The sequence below is a fragment of the Misgurnus anguillicaudatus genome, chromosome 21 (assembly GCF_027580225.2).
Source record: "Misgurnus anguillicaudatus chromosome 21, ASM2758022v2, whole genome shotgun sequence".
Lineage (NCBI taxonomy): Eukaryota > Metazoa > Chordata > Actinopteri > Cypriniformes > Cobitidae > Misgurnus > Misgurnus anguillicaudatus.
In genome coordinates this window covers 50,893,589-50,911,770 of record NC_073357.2, presented here as the reverse complement: position 1 = coordinate 50,911,770, position 18,182 = coordinate 50,893,589, and the positions used below count along the sequence as shown (strand labels likewise).

Here is an 18,182-nt window from a genome sequence, read left to right as displayed (position 1 = left end):
GAGGCACCATCTATTGTTTCTGCACCGCGCCACCTAGTGGTCTCAAGATACAAAAAATTGCTATTTTATTCATAAAACTAATGCAAACTTAGATCTTAAATCATGACAGTCATCACGTATGAATCATTTTTTGCCATGTTTGGCTTGACCCCGGTATCGCTGCTTGCAGCTATATTTATTATTATTATTATTATTATTATTATGTTTCCTCTTCCGCCATTGAAGTCAATGGCAGCCCATAGAACCGTACGTAGGAAAGTTATGAAATTTGGCACACATGTAGAGGACAGTCTCAGAAGTTACTATAGCAACATTGGTGTGTCTGACTCAAACCCTCTAGCGCCACCAACAGTCCAAATATCCACTTATGTTCATGCTCACAACTTCTGACCCATGAGTCCTAGAAAATAAATTCTTGTTTTCTCTGAATCCTTGGCTCATGATGATTCAATTGCACATGTTGATGTCATTTGTGTCATGCACATCTTTCCGCCATTTTGAATTTTCCGTAAAACCTACTTTTTCGAACTCCTCCTAGACCGTCCGTCCGATTTGCATGTCCTTTGGTATGTACCATCTAGAGACACCCCAGACAAAAAGTTATCAAAAGCTTTTTGATAGACCATTGCGTTCTCGTATAAATTGCCAACATATATGGCGGCGAGCACGCCAAAACGGACGTGAGGCCGTATCTTCGAAAAACTTTATTGTATCGACACGAAACTTGGTATATGTCATTACAGTCATGACCTGAGGGTGCCTGCAACGTTTCGTCACAGCGCCACCTAGTGGTCACGAGATTCGAAAAATGCCTATTCTCGCTTATAACTACTTCAAACTTGAGCCAAAAATCACGAAGGTGGTCTTGTTAGATTCCTTGAGGCATGCCGAGTCAAACGATACCAAACGGTTTTCGGTCGGCCATTTTGGGTGTCGGCCATTTTGAATTTTCTCATTAAGTTCAGTATTTCACAAACAGAATGGCGTATCGCTACGAAATTTGGCATGGTTCATCAGTGACATGTTCTGAGCGCACCTATAAATCTTTAGGACGGCGCCACCTAGTGGTCAGGATATGTAAATAAATTGTTTAAAATCTTTATATCATTTGATTTATTTGCCACACTGACATGAGACTTCACTCTATTGATTTCTTGGCTCGTGCCGAGTCCGACTGTACCAAATATGTTAGAGTCAAACCTACTTCCTGTCGGCCATTTTGAATTATATTGAACACTTACTTTTTCGAACTCCTCCTAGAGCGCTTGTTTGACTGGCTTGATTTTTGGTACGCATCATCTAGAGACACTCCAGACAAAAAGTTATCAAAAGCTTTTTGGTAGACCTATCCGTTGTCGTATAACGCATCAAAGAATGCTAGGGCGAGCACGCCAAAATGTGTTTGAGCCTGTATCTTCGCAAAACTTTTGTGTATTGATATGAGACTTGGTATATGTCATAACAGTGATGACCTGAGGGTGCATGCACCATTTCATCACACTGCCCCCTATTGGTCACGAGTTATAAAAAATGTACATTTTTGCTTATAACTACTGCAAACTTGAATGTAAAATTATGAGACTGGTCTTGTTAGATTTCGTGAGGCATGCCGAGTCAAACGATACCAAATGGTTTTTGGTCCGCCATTTTATGTGTCGGCCATTTTAATTTCTTTCTTTAAGTTCAAGTATTTCATAAACGCAATTGCGTATTGTTATGAAACTTGGTATGGTTCATCAACAACATGTTCTGGGAGGACTTGTAAACTTTTCGGCGCCCCCTAGTGGTCAAGAGATTTGAAGCTATATCTCTGCATCTCTTTAACGTATTTACACCAAATTTGGTGGGAGTCATCACAATCAAGACCTGAGTCACAATTTATTGTTTGGTCAGTGCCCCCTAGTGGTCAAGCCATTTAAGGCTATATCTCCGTAACGCTTTATCGTATTTACACTAAATTTGGTATATGTCATCACAGTCATGACCTGAGGCACCATCTATTGTTTCGGCACAGCGCCACCTAGTGGTCTCAAGATACGAAAAAATTGCTATTTTTTCATAAAACTAATGCAAACTTAGATCTTAAATCATGACAGTCATCGCGTATGAATAATTTTTTGCCATGTTTGGCTTGACCCCGGTATCGCTGCTTGCAGCTATATTTAGGGGTCAAGCCCCGAAGGGGCGTAGAACCCTATTGTTATTGTTAGTTTTCTTATTATTATTATTATTATTCTTGTTCCGCGTTCTTCCACCCAAAAGTCAATGGCAGCCCATAGAACCGTACGTAGGAAAGTTATGAAATTTGGCACACATGTAGAGGACAGTCTCAGAAGTTACTATAGGAACATTGGTGTGTCTGAGTCAAACCCTCTAGCGCCACCAACAGTCCAAAAATCCACTTATGTTCATGCTCATAACTTCTGACCCGTGAGTCCTAGAAACTAAATTATTGTTTCCACTGAATCCTTTGCTCATGATGATTCAATTGCACACATTGATGTCATTTGTGTCATGCACATCTTTCCGCCATTTTGAATTTTCCGTAAAACCTACTTTTTCGAACTCCTCCTAGGCCGTTCGTCCGATTTGCATGTCCTTTGGTATGTAGCATCTAGAGACACCCCAGACAAAAAGTTATCAAAAGCTTTTTGATAGACCAATGCGTTCTCGTATACAGTGACAACATATATGGCGGCGAGCACGCCAAAACGGACGTGAGGCCGTATCTTCGCAAAACTTTATTGTATCGACACGAAACTTGGTATATGTCATTACAGTCATGACCTGAGGGTGCCTGCAACGTTTCGTCACAGCGCCACCTATTGGTCACGAGATTCGAAAAATGCCTATTTTCGCTTTTAACTACTTCAAACTTGAGTCTAAAATCATGAAGGTGGTCTTGTTAGATTCCTTGAGGCATGCCGAGTCAAACGATAACAAACGGTTTTCGGTCGGCCATTTTGGGTGTCGGCCATTTTGAATTTTCTCATTAAGTTCAGTATTTCACAAACAGAATGACGTATCGCTACGAAATTTGGCATGGTTCATCAGTGACATGTTCTGAGCGCACCTATAAATCTTTAGGACAGCGCCACCTAGTGGTCAGGATATATAAATAAATTGTTTAAAATCTTTATAGCATTTGATTCATTTGCCACACTGAAATGAGACTTCACTCTATTGATTCCTTGGCTCGTGCTGAGTCCGACTGTACCAAATATGTCAGAGTCAAACCTACTTCCTGTCGGCCATTTTGAATTATATTGAACACCTACTTTTTCGAACTCCTCCTAGAGCGCTCGTGTGATTGGCTTGATTTTTGGTATGCATCATCTAGAGACACTCTAGACAAAAAGTTATCAAAAGATTTCCGGTAGACCTATCCGTTGTCGTATAACGCATCAAAGAATGCGAGGGCGAGCACGCCAAAATGTGTTTGAGCCTGTATCTTAGCAAAACTTTTGCGTATTAATATGAGACTTGGTAAATGTCATAACAGTGATGACCTGAGGGTGCATGCACCATTTTGTCACACTGCCCCCTACTGGTCACGAGATATAAAAAATGTCTATTTTTGCTTATAACTACTGCAAATTTGAATGTAAAATTATGAGACTGGTCTTGTTAGATTTCGTGAGGCATGCCGAGTCAAACGATAACAAATGGTTTTTGGTCGGCCATTTTGTGTGTCGGCCATTTTGAATTTTTTCTTTAAATTCAAGTATTTCAGAAACGCAATTGCGTATAGTTATGAAACTTGGTACGGTTCATCAGCAACATGTTCTGGAAGAACTTGTAAACTTTTCGGCACCCCCTAGTGGTCAAGAGATTTGAAGCTATATCTCTGCATGTCTTTATCGTATTTACACCAAATTTGGTGGGTGTCATCACAATCAAGACCTGAGTCATAATTTATGGTTTGGTCAGTGCCCCCTAGTGGTCAAGTCATTTAAGGCTATATCTCCGTATCGCTTTATCGTATTTACACCAAATTTGGTGGGTGTCATCACAATCAAGACCTGAGTCATAATTTATGGTTTGGTCAGTGTCCCCTAGTGGTCAAGTCATTTAAGGCTATATCTTAATATCGCTTTATCGTATTTACACTAAATTTGGTATGTGTCATCACAGTCATGACCTGAGGCACCATCTATTGTTTCGGCAAAGCGCCACCTAGTGGTCTCAAGATACAAAAAATTGCTATTTTTTCATAAAACTAATGCAAACTTAGATCTTAAATTATGACAGTCATCACGTATGAATCGATTTTGGCCATGTTCGGCTTGACCCCGGTATCGCTGCTTGCAGCTATATTTTCTATTTTCTATTCTTCTGGTTAAACTGATTTAGAATGTGAATGCCTTTACATTTACATCAAAAATAAGGTTGATACCTTTCATCAGTCCAGAAGAAGGCGTGTGCAAGTGTCTGCTCCACAGTTGGTCTCTTTTCTGGATTTTCATTAATCATCCACTCCACAAGATCCTTTGCTACATCATTATCCAGGTGTTCCAGTGTGTATTTCCCCTGCAGTATGTTGACCTCACAAAATGCACCTTTACCAAAAGGATGGTGTCCTCTAGAGAGAATGTAGTACACTAACATCCCAGCAACCTTTAAAAAGTACATTTTCAACACATTTTTTTCCCGGTACTTAAACATACTGTTTTACATTGCATTGATTATTATTTCTGACTTACCTGAATGTCAGAACATCTTTTGTACCCACTGTTGCCCTCTTCATCTATTGTTTCCTTTGCCTTCCAGAATTTAGTTCCAGCGATGCTTGTTCGTAAAGTGGTTTCACTCGGTTTTAGTCTACGACTTATGCCAAAATCAGCCAGTCTAGCTTTTCCTTTAATATCTGTAAAAATACAGTAAAGAGTCGCAATTATTTAAAAATGTTTTTAGATTTAAATTTTAACATTTATATGCTGTGGTAATCTAGTTTAGCTCCTACCGATCAGAACGTTCTGAGGTTTGATGTCCCGATGAAGAATTTTAGTCTGCGGGTTGTGTATAACCTGTAAGCTGCACAGCACTTCCCTCACAAGCTCTTTCAAAACAAAAGTCCTCTCAGAGCTGTCAGATGGTAAATGATCTTGGATGTATTCTTCTAGTGTGTACTCACAAAGCTGAAGAATGAGATATCCGAAGTTGTCATCTTCTGCAAAGTCTATATATCGCACAATAGAGGGACTATCAAGTTCTGGAAGTCGTAAAAATGCCTCCTCGTTTTTGAGTTCCTGGTAACTGGACTTAAACATTAGTTTCACAGCGACCTCCATCCCATCATCCCTCAGACCAAGAAAAACATGTGTGCCATCACTTCCTTTAGCAATCTTAAATTCATCACTGAGTACAAGAGTGAAGTTATTATGAAGTCTACTGGTTTTGCTAACATCAATATTAGCAAGTTTATCAAAATGTTTCCTCCAACGATGACTGATTGGATGCCACTGTCTTGGTACTGGTGGGTTCTCAGCAGGCAGTGTGAAGGGCTGCACACTTAGATTTGTCTCCTTGATAGAAGTCATTGTATCTGGAATTGATAATTTCACTTTATCTTGCTTCTCTGCTTCTTGTGACTCCAACTCTTGCTGATTTTTCTTCCTTTTCTTCTTCTTCTTTTTCTTTGTTGAAGAGGTGACAACACTTTCCTCACATAATTGATCCACTGCTAAACTTGGTGGACGTGCAAGTGATTTGTTTAGTTTTTGCAGTTTTTTCTTCATGAATTCATCCATCTCTATTTCTGCTACATTAAGTATCCTCTCAGGTACTGAAGACAATCCACACATTGCAATCACATCTGGAGCAAAGTCATTTACATGAGCAAACACTGCATAGGTCCAAACATTGATTATACTTGAATACTTAACATCTGTGAGGGGCAGTAGACCTTTGCATAATTTCTCATATACACAATGATCTATGGTTAGTTTTTGCTCAGACATCTTTTGCATCATGACATTGAGTATTTTTACTATCAAATTAGTGACTCCTTCTCCCTGTGTATTTCCAAAGAGCTGGACACTGTTTATTAGAATTGGCACAAGATCACTGAATACCTGAGAAGAAATCTTTTCACTGACACACAAAGCAGCACATAAGCATTTTAATGCAACTGGGGAATGATTCTTAGGTATTCTTGGAAAGCGCTGAATGACTTCCTCTATGTATTTGTCTGCACTCTTTGTATCTTTTAACCACTTGATGACACTCTGACGATATTCCTCTGGAGTCAAAGCAATGACATCCAAATATTCCTCCAACAGAATTGTATGAATGAAAGGATGCTCTTTAAGGAAATGTGCCTTATAGATGCTGAAAACTTCTGTCTGGTGTTTTCTTTGGACAGCACAATGAAAAGAGAAAAATAGCTGTACTTTCTCAAAGTCTTCATTCTGCGATGATAATCGATGAATCACATCACCCATTTTTTTATCAAGCACTGAATTCCGCCCATAGTGATTTATAGCTGAAGCTCCAGCTTCAAGAAGTGCTTTCACAATATCATCACGGTTGTGATCAACAGCATACTGCAGTGGAGTATAAAGCTGTATTTCAAATCCCTCTGGGTTAGCTTTTGCTGCGAGTAGTCTTTTCACTATACTCAGTGAAACTCCAGGTGTAATACCAGCATGGTGTAGAGGAACAACTCCATTTGTTGAGTGTTTGTTAGGATCAGCAGACTCTTCAATAAGATATGAACAGATTTCTTCATTGTTGCATATAACTGCTGCTGACAATAGTGTAACGTCATCTTTCCAGACTTCAGAAGGGTAAAGCCCATTAATGTCTTTGCCTCTGATTATTTTGCGAAATCTCTCTGACTTCTTGTCTATGATGCATTGTATTAGAGGATCTGTTTTTCTAGCTACTACTGAAACTGGAACTGGAACAGAAACTGGAAGTGCTAATTGGAATTGGAACGCCATGGTGCTTTTTCAAAATTTCAAATCAGATTTGTAATCTGTTGAGAGATATAAAATATTTAGCATTACAAAAACGGAATACTGGATACATACAGCAAACCTAACTTACCTCAACTTTACACTGCAGCATACTTGTTAAATTCAATATACTTATTATTAAAAAACAAAAATCGAAAAAATAAATGACAACTTTCTCTTTTGGAAATCTAATAAAGCTCATGCGCTCTAGAAAGCTACAGGACTCAACCGATTTACAGAATGCAGATTATTAAAAAGTGCAATAATATTTTATTAACATTCAGTCATATTTGAATGTATTAAATCGACTGTTGAAAAATTCCAAAATACTTACTTTCCGTGTGTAGCTTTAGAGTGAAATGTGTCCTGGTCTATTTAAGGGAAAATGAAACTAGGTCTCTTCCGCGTTTCGTGGCAGACACGAAATCAGATGCTCCGAGCTACACCCACCAACAAATAAATAAATAAATAAATAAATCATTTACACACTGCCTACCATTTATAATTATTATAGAGTATATATTAATAAACAAACGTATACTGAACAAAATTCAAAACATTTGCGTCACTAATATGTAAACAATATACATGCCTATGTACTTACCAGCATGATGTTCAGAAAACCAGCGTGAACAAATAATTATGAAACCTGGCTATGGCTGATAAACAAAACGGCATATTTGTCTTGACTCACTAAATATGTGTAACTCTATTTTGCGAGCATACATTATCCCTTCTGGATTTAAAAACTATAAATTTGGTCACAAAACACTGAATATTAACATCCAATTTACCATGCCCTTGTCTTTTCTGAAATAAAAATGACCGTAATATATGACATAAGCGTTTATAATTGTTTTATATAGTTTACTCTGATTGAAAACATTTTTAAAAAATCAAGATATTAATAAATGTTCATAAGTATTTATTTACATTAGTAAATAAAGTTAATAAAACATTAAACAAATAATAATAAAATAAGTACAGTACAATGGTTTTCATAATTAAATTAAACTATTATCAGGTTATGTTAAAACTTGTATAAATGAGGACATTATGGGGCAGTTTCCCGGACAGGGATTAGACTAGTCCTAGACTAAAACATTTTTAAGAGCTGTCCAAACTGAAAACAACTTGTACTGACATATCTTAAAATACATCAGTGCCCTTTGTTTTGCCTCAAAATGCACACAGGTAATGTTTTTAGTAAGGCATGTTTGTTAAAACTAGTTATATTTCCAAATTAAACTAAGGCCTAGTCCTGTATTAAGCTTATCCCTGTCCGGGAAACCGCCCCTTTGTGATCAAGTAACCTTTCATGTAAGATTTAAAGGTAAAGAAGTTTAAGAGCTGAATCTCATGCTTTTGCAGGCTGCAGTCATTATTTACGGTTGTGTTTTCTTTCTATATTCCAGCTTGCAGAACAGCTAAAAATTCTTATTTTATGCATTTTTTATCAAAACAAGTCAGACATTTAACATTTATTACATTGGTACAACTTTAAAATAAAGGTCTTTACCTTCTTTGAATAAAACTCCTTATCCAAAAATCTATTTACCATATGAATGTTTAATCTCATTTTAATTTGCAAGAATAAGCCATTTTCAGGATTTACATAATGTATGATGACTTTGAAGGTTTGTGCTTTTTAAATTTGCCCTGTATTTAAGCATAAAAAGGTCATCTTATGGACACAGTTGAATGGAATCTGCCATGAATATGTACTGGTCAATTTTATACTCCAAAATGATAATGAAATCAGGGACACTAGGGGGCGGTTTCCCGGACAGGGTTTTGATTAATCCAGGACTAGGCCTTAGCTGTATTAGGACATCTAAGTAACAATCCTTACATAAAAATATTCGGGTGTGCATCTTGAGACAAAACAATGGCACTGATATATGTTAAGAGATACGTCAGTACAAGGTGTTTTAAAATTAAGGCATCTTAATCTGGGACAAGAATAAACCCTGTCTGGGAAACGGCCTCTAAGAGTTATTGCCTTTGCTTCATCTCTTAACCATAATCATAATTCAATAATCACCAATGATAAAGAAAACAATACAATAATATTTTGTTGGGGGGAGTTGACATAAAAGCGCAATAAACCTTAAAGTTCCTTTAAACAGGCTTTATTTTCTAGATGTAAAATATTGTTAATCTTTTGATGTGAAAAGTGAAATGTTTCCTGGACATGTTAAAATTCTACACATTTCACGTACTTGAATTCAGTGCACCCAAACCTAAACCTGACATTTTGATTTGTTATTCCAAACAGATTCTAATCAATATGCAAAAGGATCATAAGGAATAGTTCACCAAAAAATGAACACAAAGGAAGATACCTGTATCTGTAATCAAGCACAAAGCAGGAGCACCATTGACTTCCATAGTAGGAAAAAATACTATGGAAGTTAATGGTGTCAGAAACAGTTTAGTTACAAACATTGCTTAAAATCTTATAGCAAATCAAAGAAATTTCTACAGGTTTGGATCGACTTAAGGGTGAGAACATTACTTACTGTTACAGAGTTGTCCATTCACCAACAAAGATATGATTCAATAAACATTGAAACTGTGAAGTAAATATATTGTTTTAAAAGTAAGTAGATAAAGTTGTAAAGATGTATTGGATTAATAAAGTGAATAGAATTGCATTTCTCACCTGTATCGTATCTACATTATGTTATATACATGCCTTATTTGCAACCGTTTCATGCATGGTATCACAACATACTATACCAGTTTTTAAAGGTTGTGCGTGTGTTTGTGTGTATTTAGTTACAGGTAACAAATGCAATCTTTTAAGCACTTTTTAATGCACCATACGTATATCATAACATGTTTTTTAATTAAGTGGGGATAAGGAACTTATAATAATAGAAAAATAATATAAAACAATTTTCAATACATTACAGCTTTAATTTGTAGGCCCCTCTCTAAAACAATGTCAACTATACATATACAAGATTTGATACTAATTACTGTGAAACTGATAATGCCATATTCACTTTCCTTTCAAACTTTATACACCCAATAAATGTTTGCCCAGTAAATATCTCCACCTCCTGGAGGACAAACACAGACATGCTTTAACTGAGACTGTGTCCACAACAGCACTTAAAGGCTCAGATCAATGATGATATGCTCAAAGATCTGCGTGTTCCCCTTGAAACTGGAAGCAAAGATGAAGTTCCTCCTATCAGTGGAGACCACAGTGAAGGAACGCGGAGCCTGGATGTAGACTTCCTTGAATCGCTCGAAAACCTTTGTTTCGGCATCCCACAGATAAATCTGTGAGAACGTGTAGTCGCTTCCCAGAGCCAGGTAGTACCTTTCTTTGAAGGAAAACGGCTGCAGGATCATGCAACCCCTCGAAGGAATTGCCTGAATCTCAGCGAACTCCTTGGGAGTCCAGCGCACGACCTTTGAGTCACCAATGTATCGCGTCATGGCCAGATACAGCTCCTCTTTGATGCGGAAGGCCTTGACTGCAACCACATCTTCCATGTTGGGAATCTCACCATGCAATGTAAACTTCTGAGTGCTTTTGCTCCACTGGTAGATGACCGGTACTTGAGAACGACTCGACAGGATAAGATGCGCCTTGCCGTCCAAATTGACAAACTCTGCGTCTGTATCGCGAAACCATTCATGAAGGGACTGGTATGAGTAGAAGCCCTTGTCATTCCATTTGTAGAGAGTGGACAGCCCAGCCTTGGAACTGTCAGCGATGATGAAGAACCAGTCGTTGCCAATCTGGAAGGACTCAATATCGTTCGGTTTGGAAATTTTAGACACCTCAATGTCCTGGAATTTTGTGAACTTGCTTTGGTCCTCGTCAAACTTATAAATGTGAGATCCGCCAAAAAGCTGAGCTACGATGACAAAGACCTGGTCCTGGATGATCACAGACTTGCAGCCGACAATGGACTGACCTGTGATGTTGTTGAAAACAGATAAGCAAGAGTGCACAAGAACAGACATCTCGGCCAACATAAGTTACGCAATGTAGTTTCTCCTATGATGACATTAACATGACTGTACCTGTGATGTTGTCGTAACTCCTGAAGTTCATCTCAATGTGGTCCCACTGGAGAACCATGCAGCTTTCTATGTTGGGAGCAGCGATGGCCACATACACATCATTCTTGTAGGAGAAAGTGTCCACGGATAAAGACTCAGTAGACACAGAGTGGAGGGGAACAAAATCTGGCCAACATACGTTAAAATTAAATCTTGGGTTCCCAACATAACTCACTTGACACCCTCTTATTATAAGAGATAGACATTCGATAGACAGATAGACACGTTTTCATAACACAACTTGAAGTACTGGTTGATATTGAAAAGACATGCCAACATGCACGTACATGCACACATATTCACATACCTGTGGAGAAGCACTCATTATGTAAGCTTGTCATGTCATTGAGACGTTTGCCCTTCATTTCTTCAGGCCCAGCACAGATGACGTCTGATACACTGGCATTAGTGCTCTTCAGCCACAACATCAGCCATTTCGCTCTGCAGTCACATTCGAAGGCATTACCTCTCAGATCCCTGCAATAGGACATATAGGACTAAAGATCAAAACATACCTACGGCAACCAAAAACATAATTGTTAGTGTTTTAAGTGTTTGCACTACACTCACAGCTCTATCAATGAATCCAGATCTGCAAAAAGATCTCGTGGCAAAGCTTTAATGTTGTTGTTTGCCAAAGACCTGCGAAGACACAACAACACATTGCAGCACAGTACAAAACAACAGGTAAATGTGCATTCAAATGTGATTATATAAGGTTACTGGCGTACAGGTGGGTCAAATCTCTGAGTCCTCTGAAAGAGTATTTTGATGTCGTCTCAATCTTGTTGTTTTCTATGAACCTACAGAATGAAGAGAAGTTGTGAGGTTCATGCTGTGGTCATAACAAATGGAAATGTGCATGAATGTGAAGAAGTATGATAAGTTGAAACAAGCAGTCGAAACCAAACAAATCAAATATTTATTTTTGTCAATAAGCACCAACATCGAACCAATGAATCAACTAATTAAACAACTAATAACAAATTAACACGTTAAAGGCGGAGTCCACGATGTTTGAAAGCCAGTGTTAATATTTGAAATCACCTAAACAAACACGCCCCTACCCCAATAGAATCTGGACCTTCTGTTGATAGACCCACCCCACACATACGCAACCCAGGCAACGATGACGGTTAGTAGACACGCTCCTTACTGCTGATTGGCTAAAAGTGTGTTTTGGTAGTCGGCCCGTCTCCTTTTCCAAAGCGTTTTTCAAACATCGTGGACTCCGCCTTTAACATAACACTAGCAGTAACATAACACAGTGCTGGGTCAACAAAAGACAAACCCAATGCGTTGGATAAATTAACCAATAAAATGTTTATATCTGACCCAACAATGAAACATCACAGCATAGCTTAAATTACAGCCTTTTATTAAGAGTGCCTTCTGCTAACATTAACTGTTTGTCTCTTTATTAAAACAACTTACAGTTATCTTCTAGTATGTAAATAGTTAATAATAAATGAGAAATTTTAATACAGGTGCTGTAACATGCATCTAAATTAGACTAGACTCAGACAACTCTGGGCCGGATCCATGCCGAAGTCATCAGCTCTGGGGTGGATCTGGCCCGGAGTCGTCTACTGTCTGGTTTGACGTATAAAAGTTAAACAATTACTAAAAGAAAAAAGATCATAATGATACACACTTACAGGTACTCCAGGTGTGAAAGGCCGGAAAATGCATCATCCCTTATTGTAGTGAGAGCATTGGAGTTAAGCAACCTGTCAGAGAATTAAAGTGAAGTTAATTTCAGATTAACAGATTACCTTTGCGTGGTGGACAACATACTTGTGTATTTACCTTTCACTGACTATTTAAAAGAAAAATATTTTGTTGTAAAACCTGTCTCATGCGCTCTTAGGCATACAGTAGATCTATCTATGTCCGTGGCAGCATATCAAACGTCATGAAAGTCTACAATAACAGTGAACCCCATGCAGCCAATAATAATTAATAAAGTATTTTAAATTATATGCTGAAATACTTTGAAATATTTTTACAAATATAATTTGGCATTTTTTGGTATATTATTATACAAAAAATTATATGTATATTTTATGTATATTTTTGTATATTATTTGGCATATTTTGATATATAAGCATCGATATTCATGTCGCATTGGAAGTAAAACGCTGTATGTTACAAACCTGTAAACATAACAGGTTTGAAAAGGTTCAAATTAAATATAAAAAAGAAAAGCTTTGTTTCATCAGCCATCATTGCTTTAAATAAATCCCTGTGATCATTATTTATCCATCTTTTGGGTAATGTTTGTCTGCACTGTTCACCTTTTGCTTACACTGTGTTAAAGAGGGGGGAAACTAGAGGGGAGGGAGGTATGATATGGTGTGTATCATAGTATTATGTGTTACATGTTATATGTATGATGCTAGTCTACAAAATGTATTTATATATTTAAAACGTATTTTGGGCCAGAGAAATGTATTTTTTGCCGTATGGGATAGAAGGTCAACAAAGTCACAGCAGAATGTATCAAAGCATCGGAGAGAAATTGTTAAACACCATCATTCTCTGAAAATAAGTATCCCCTCATTGGTTAAATAACTTGTGAAAAATATATTTTTAAACTGTTCCAAAGAAAATGAAGGCATTGATGAACAGTGCTGTAGATAAATAACAAATAGGCTTTTGAACAAACCGGAAAACATGCAGATCTCATCGCATTCGTTTGTCAAGAAAGTGTTAGCAGCAGTATGAACTTGAACTGATGGCAATATTTATGGACTTTTGACTTCTACACTGTTAAAAATAAAATTCATATCGAGGTTTTTTGTTTTACTTTAACTTAACTTAACAAGTTGAAATTATTTAATTTACTTTGTTATGTCAACTAACTGTTACTGAAAAAGTCCAATTGTAAGTTTGATTAAACTTGCATGCAGCACTGCAGCATTTTTTTTACAGTGTGTGTTTATTTGTGGCATTTTATTTTAATTTAATATCCAATTGTCAGTAAAAACTTAAATATCAACCAATATTATTGGCTATGCTTATCTCTAGCTTCTTTTAAGGTATCTTCAGTTAAATATCTTCATTTCATGAAGCAAAGGTCTGAACCAGAAGTGATCTGTTTTGCAGAATACGTACGTTTGCTGCACTAAACCTCCATTGCTCAACAAATTAATACAAGCCAATGCAAGAAAGAGTTTCATCTGAATGCATTTCTTTAGCAGACTAACATTAAGCTTATTTAGGTGTCCCGCCAATATTCAGTACTACAAAACAATGGGCTAGATAGTCCCAAGAGACATCTTGAGATCAATAATGTAGTATCAATATAGAGCTTATCTGCATCTACTGTACTAGAAACATTTGTTGCTAAATATGTCACACATATAATCTTAATATTATGACATAATTCTCTGAATGGACCTGCTTATTAAACAGAGAAGAGCTTAGAAAGTTGTAACACTCAATAATTTACATATTTGTCCATGCTTAGTATAGTCATTATAAGTTTTATGATGGTAATGCAATTTCAAACCATACTATTATTATTTTAAGCCAAACTATTATTTATAAATCTGATTTAGTAACAGTGTGCATTGTTGAAATCTATTTAAATGTAAGAATATAGGAAACTATGAAAAGTTAAGAAAGAAATTATTCTTTAATGGCTTCACTGTGAAGAACCATTTTTTTAGCACCTTTATTTTAAAGACTGCAACTCTAGTCTGTTTTCCCCTCAAACTAATTAGTCCATTAGAGGATCAACTGACTAAACCTGATGGATGTTAAGAGGTTTTCACAGTCGCAGGCGGAAAGTTTGTGATGCTTCATAGGAAGTGCCCGTTTCCAAAGTGGATCAATATGGAGGCATTTAAGTGCACATCATACACACTCTCAACATCATCTTGCGCAGAAGGACTTTACTTACAGTAACTGTAAGGACGGCAAGTGCGTGAACATCGCCTCCTTGATCTCGGAGAAGGTCCCATTCACAATACTCCTGCAAAAGCAAATGTCAATCAATGCAAGCCTGAACCCTTCAGAAAACAGATGCCTTACATTTATTGTAATACTTCATCCAAAGCAGTGCGTCACAACACACTAAAAATGGCTGGGTTATTTTTAACCCATTATGGGTAAATATTAGACAGAACGCATGCTGGGTTAAAATTGACCTAATGTTGGACTATTGTTATGCAGCTCTTACAATAACATAGCAGTTGGGTTAAAACAACCCAGGATTGGGTTATATATTATAATAGCAAAAGGAGATTTATCGGTCCTGACAATGACAGTCATTTCTGCACATCAAAGCTCTGGATGTACAGTATAATTTAGTATTTACTATAGTAAACTGTAGTAGCCCTATACACTGGTATATTATAGCAAATACTAGACTTTGTTAATGCTACGTATTATTAGGTTACAACAACACACTTTATACTGTATCTAGGCCTATAGCTTACTATAATAAATACTAAAGTATTCATATTTTTATCATGAGGGGATAAAATATCACACTCTTAAAAATTTAAGGTTCCTATGAGTTTTTTTGTCCGGCTGTATGGTTTAACATAACATAATCACATTTAAAAGATTTTGTTTAGTGGATAAATGTTCAACAGACTATGTAAGAATAGAAATGGTTCTGTTAGGAGCCTTTGACTGAAAGCTTTTTTTTAAGGAACCCAAAAATGGTTTCTCTACTGATGCAAAGAACCATTTTAGCCTCTTTATTTTTAAGAGTGTAACGGAATCAAACCTGTATTGAAATCATAATGGTGAACGTAAATATGTAGACTTACAGTGAGCTGACATCGTTGGGGATTAATTTCGGGACGTTAGAAGATCCGACGCATATGATAGACTCCTTCGAGCAGCTCCACGAGGACGGACATTTAAAAACCCGTTTCCCGGTGTTGGCCGACGGAATCATATACAGTAATACCGTCGATATAAACACGCATTGTCTGACGATAGTCCCCATTTTGGTCGTCAGGTTCGCATGTGTGAATAGAGATGAAGAAGACCTGATCCACCCTGCAGCATTAAATGCACCACTGAAGCGCCTGACATCAGCAGATCGTCTGCACTCTCTCCTCGCTATTTATTTATTTATTACGGCGCCCAATATCGGCCAATGGTGGTTGAACAGCCTCTGTGGATCAACTGATGAAGTTGTGAATATTACGCAATATTTTATCATCGATTAATACAAATGTTGATGGTTTTCATCACGACGCATTTTTATATAGCATGCTTGAGTACATTGAATTGTTTTTTTTAACCTTACCGTGTTAGATATTAAAGTATACCACAATATTTACTACAGTTTATCAATTCACTTGTTAATAAAAGTATAGGCTACACACAAAATATGGTTATTTTAACACCCCTACTAAAAAATCCAGCTAAAACCAGCATAAGCTGGTAGCTGGTTTAAGCTGGTCCTCCCAGCCTGACCAACTAAGTCCAGCCTGACCAGCTTAAAAAGTGACCAAAACACAGCTAGATCAGCTTGCTACACCAGCAATACCTAAAACCAAGCTGGGAGACCAGCTAAAACCACCTCATGGTATTAGCTGGATTTTTTTACAAATTACTTTAATTTTAATAAAAAATAACGTGCCCTCATAATCTTTTATCAAAAACTCAATCTCCTCCCTACTCGAAACAATCTCTCTTACTTCTGGTCAATATGTCCGGGGGAAAAATCGCAGGGATTAGCAATTAACAACATGATCCAACTTCCAAAGATCCAATTAATTCTCGATGTACAAATTCAAGTCCAGCCCTATACCTTTTTCCATTTCAGAAGCCGATTCCCTTGGATATGCATGACCCCGGGGAAAATAAGACAACCGCTTATTTCATTTCATGGCGTCTTTAACCTATGCCAGGTTGTTTTAACACAAAATGTTGGGTTGTTTTAACACATTGTTGGTTCAAATATAAACAGTTTCTGAGTTAATTTAACCCAACGGCTGGATGGGTTGAAAATAACCCAGTATTAACAAAGTTTAGTGATTACTATACTGCAGTATCCTACAATTCACCAAAGTAATTACTAAACTATACTACAGTATTTTTATGTGTGTTTGGTCTTATTCCAATACCCTTTATGGTGTTGCCTTTCATCCCCTGATAACATCCCACCAAAAGAAGCCAACACATTACCAGTAAAGACCTCACAGAGAGCCATTATAGTTTTCATTAAAACAAATGCAACTCCCATTAAAATTTCTTTAACTCTCTGTTCAGACTCTATATTATTATTTTATTCAGCAGCAGGACTAGATGGAAAAATAATATTTGCATTATTTCAGAGAAGTTTGGGCAAGAAGAGATTCAGCACCATGGACAGCTCAGACAGGCGGCTTATATTGCCACTAATTGAAAGCATGCAGAGAAATTTTTCTCTCATACTATTCAACATGAGATGCTTGCATACTAATCTCAGTGTGCACTAAATGCTCCTGGAGTTAAAGTAGGTGATACTGTAGATGAGTCATGAAATGATGCAAAATATTAATAGCAAAATATTTTGTCTTTTATTACAGTTATCGGTTATGTTAAAAATAATACAAATATTCATTTCTAACAAACTATATTAAGTATATGTACACAGGTACAAGCAAAATCAGTTTCCTCTAACAGTTGCAGATATGGAGCTTTTCTTATATAGCGCTGCATAGGGACTGAGTTACATCCCTCATATTATTCACATATATAGGTGTCTTACACAAAATAGGTTATGGCCATAACATTTTACCTTATTCCGTACCATATTGTTAAACGTTTTGTTAAACGATGCATGTCAGTTCCTCCCATACAACATGTACATCTTTAGATAGATAGATGGATAGATTCTTCATTGATCCCTAGTGAGAAAATGAGGATCTTAATATGTAACGATAGCTGTAAAATGATACTAATTTCGTTTTACGATTACCTAGAAACTTTTCTTTGGAGTAAAACATGTTGCTCTCATTAATAAAAGCTTGCATTATTATGAGACATACACAATCATAAAAAAGACTAAATTAAACAACCATACATGTTTACTTCAAGTATTTGGCTACCTGCCGACCATGACAATGAAGGCATCAATAAGCACTGACTGAGAGAGAAAATGAGTAAGTGCAGCTTGAGTGGTA

At 36.9% G+C, this 18,182-nt stretch overlaps 2 protein-coding genes across 3 annotated transcripts in view; both read right to left on the bottom strand.

Annotated features, from left to right (window-relative positions):
* The window catches only part of LOC129449966 (uncharacterized), a 102,110-nt gene extending 95,053 nt beyond the window's left edge, over positions 1 to 7,057 (bottom strand). The window contains exons 1-3 of one of the 2 annotated variants that reach the window (XM_073859349.1): positions 4,964 to 7,020; positions 4,704 to 4,867; positions 4,397 to 4,617 (exon numbers count right to left, since the gene is read on the bottom strand). In XM_073859349.1, the coding sequence (XP_073715450.1) occupies positions 4,397 to 4,617; positions 4,704 to 4,867; positions 4,964 to 6,944 (2,366 nt within the window). In that variant the 5' untranslated portion in view covers positions 6,945 to 7,020. Of the gene's footprint in view, positions 1 to 4,396; positions 4,618 to 4,703; positions 4,868 to 4,963 lie in introns of both variants that reach the window. The other variant, XM_073859348.1, reaches the window with a different exon arrangement.
* An 810-nt stretch (positions 7,058 to 7,867) lies between these two features.
* Positions 7,868 to 16,284, bottom strand: lgi2a (leucine-rich repeat LGI family, member 2a). Its single transcript, XM_055212328.2, has 8 exons — positions 15,831 to 16,284; positions 14,954 to 15,025; positions 12,704 to 12,775; positions 11,777 to 11,848; positions 11,616 to 11,687; positions 11,353 to 11,522; positions 11,007 to 11,171; positions 7,868 to 10,897 (listed from the first exon to the last, which is right to left on the bottom strand). Exons 1-8 carry the CDS (start codon positions 16,010 to 16,012, stop codon positions 10,080 to 10,082), a joined length of 1,623 nt encoding a protein of 540 aa, XP_055068303.1. The 5' UTR covers positions 16,013 to 16,284; the 3' UTR covers positions 7,868 to 10,079.
* Positions 16,285 to 18,182: the final 1,898 nt, after the last annotated feature.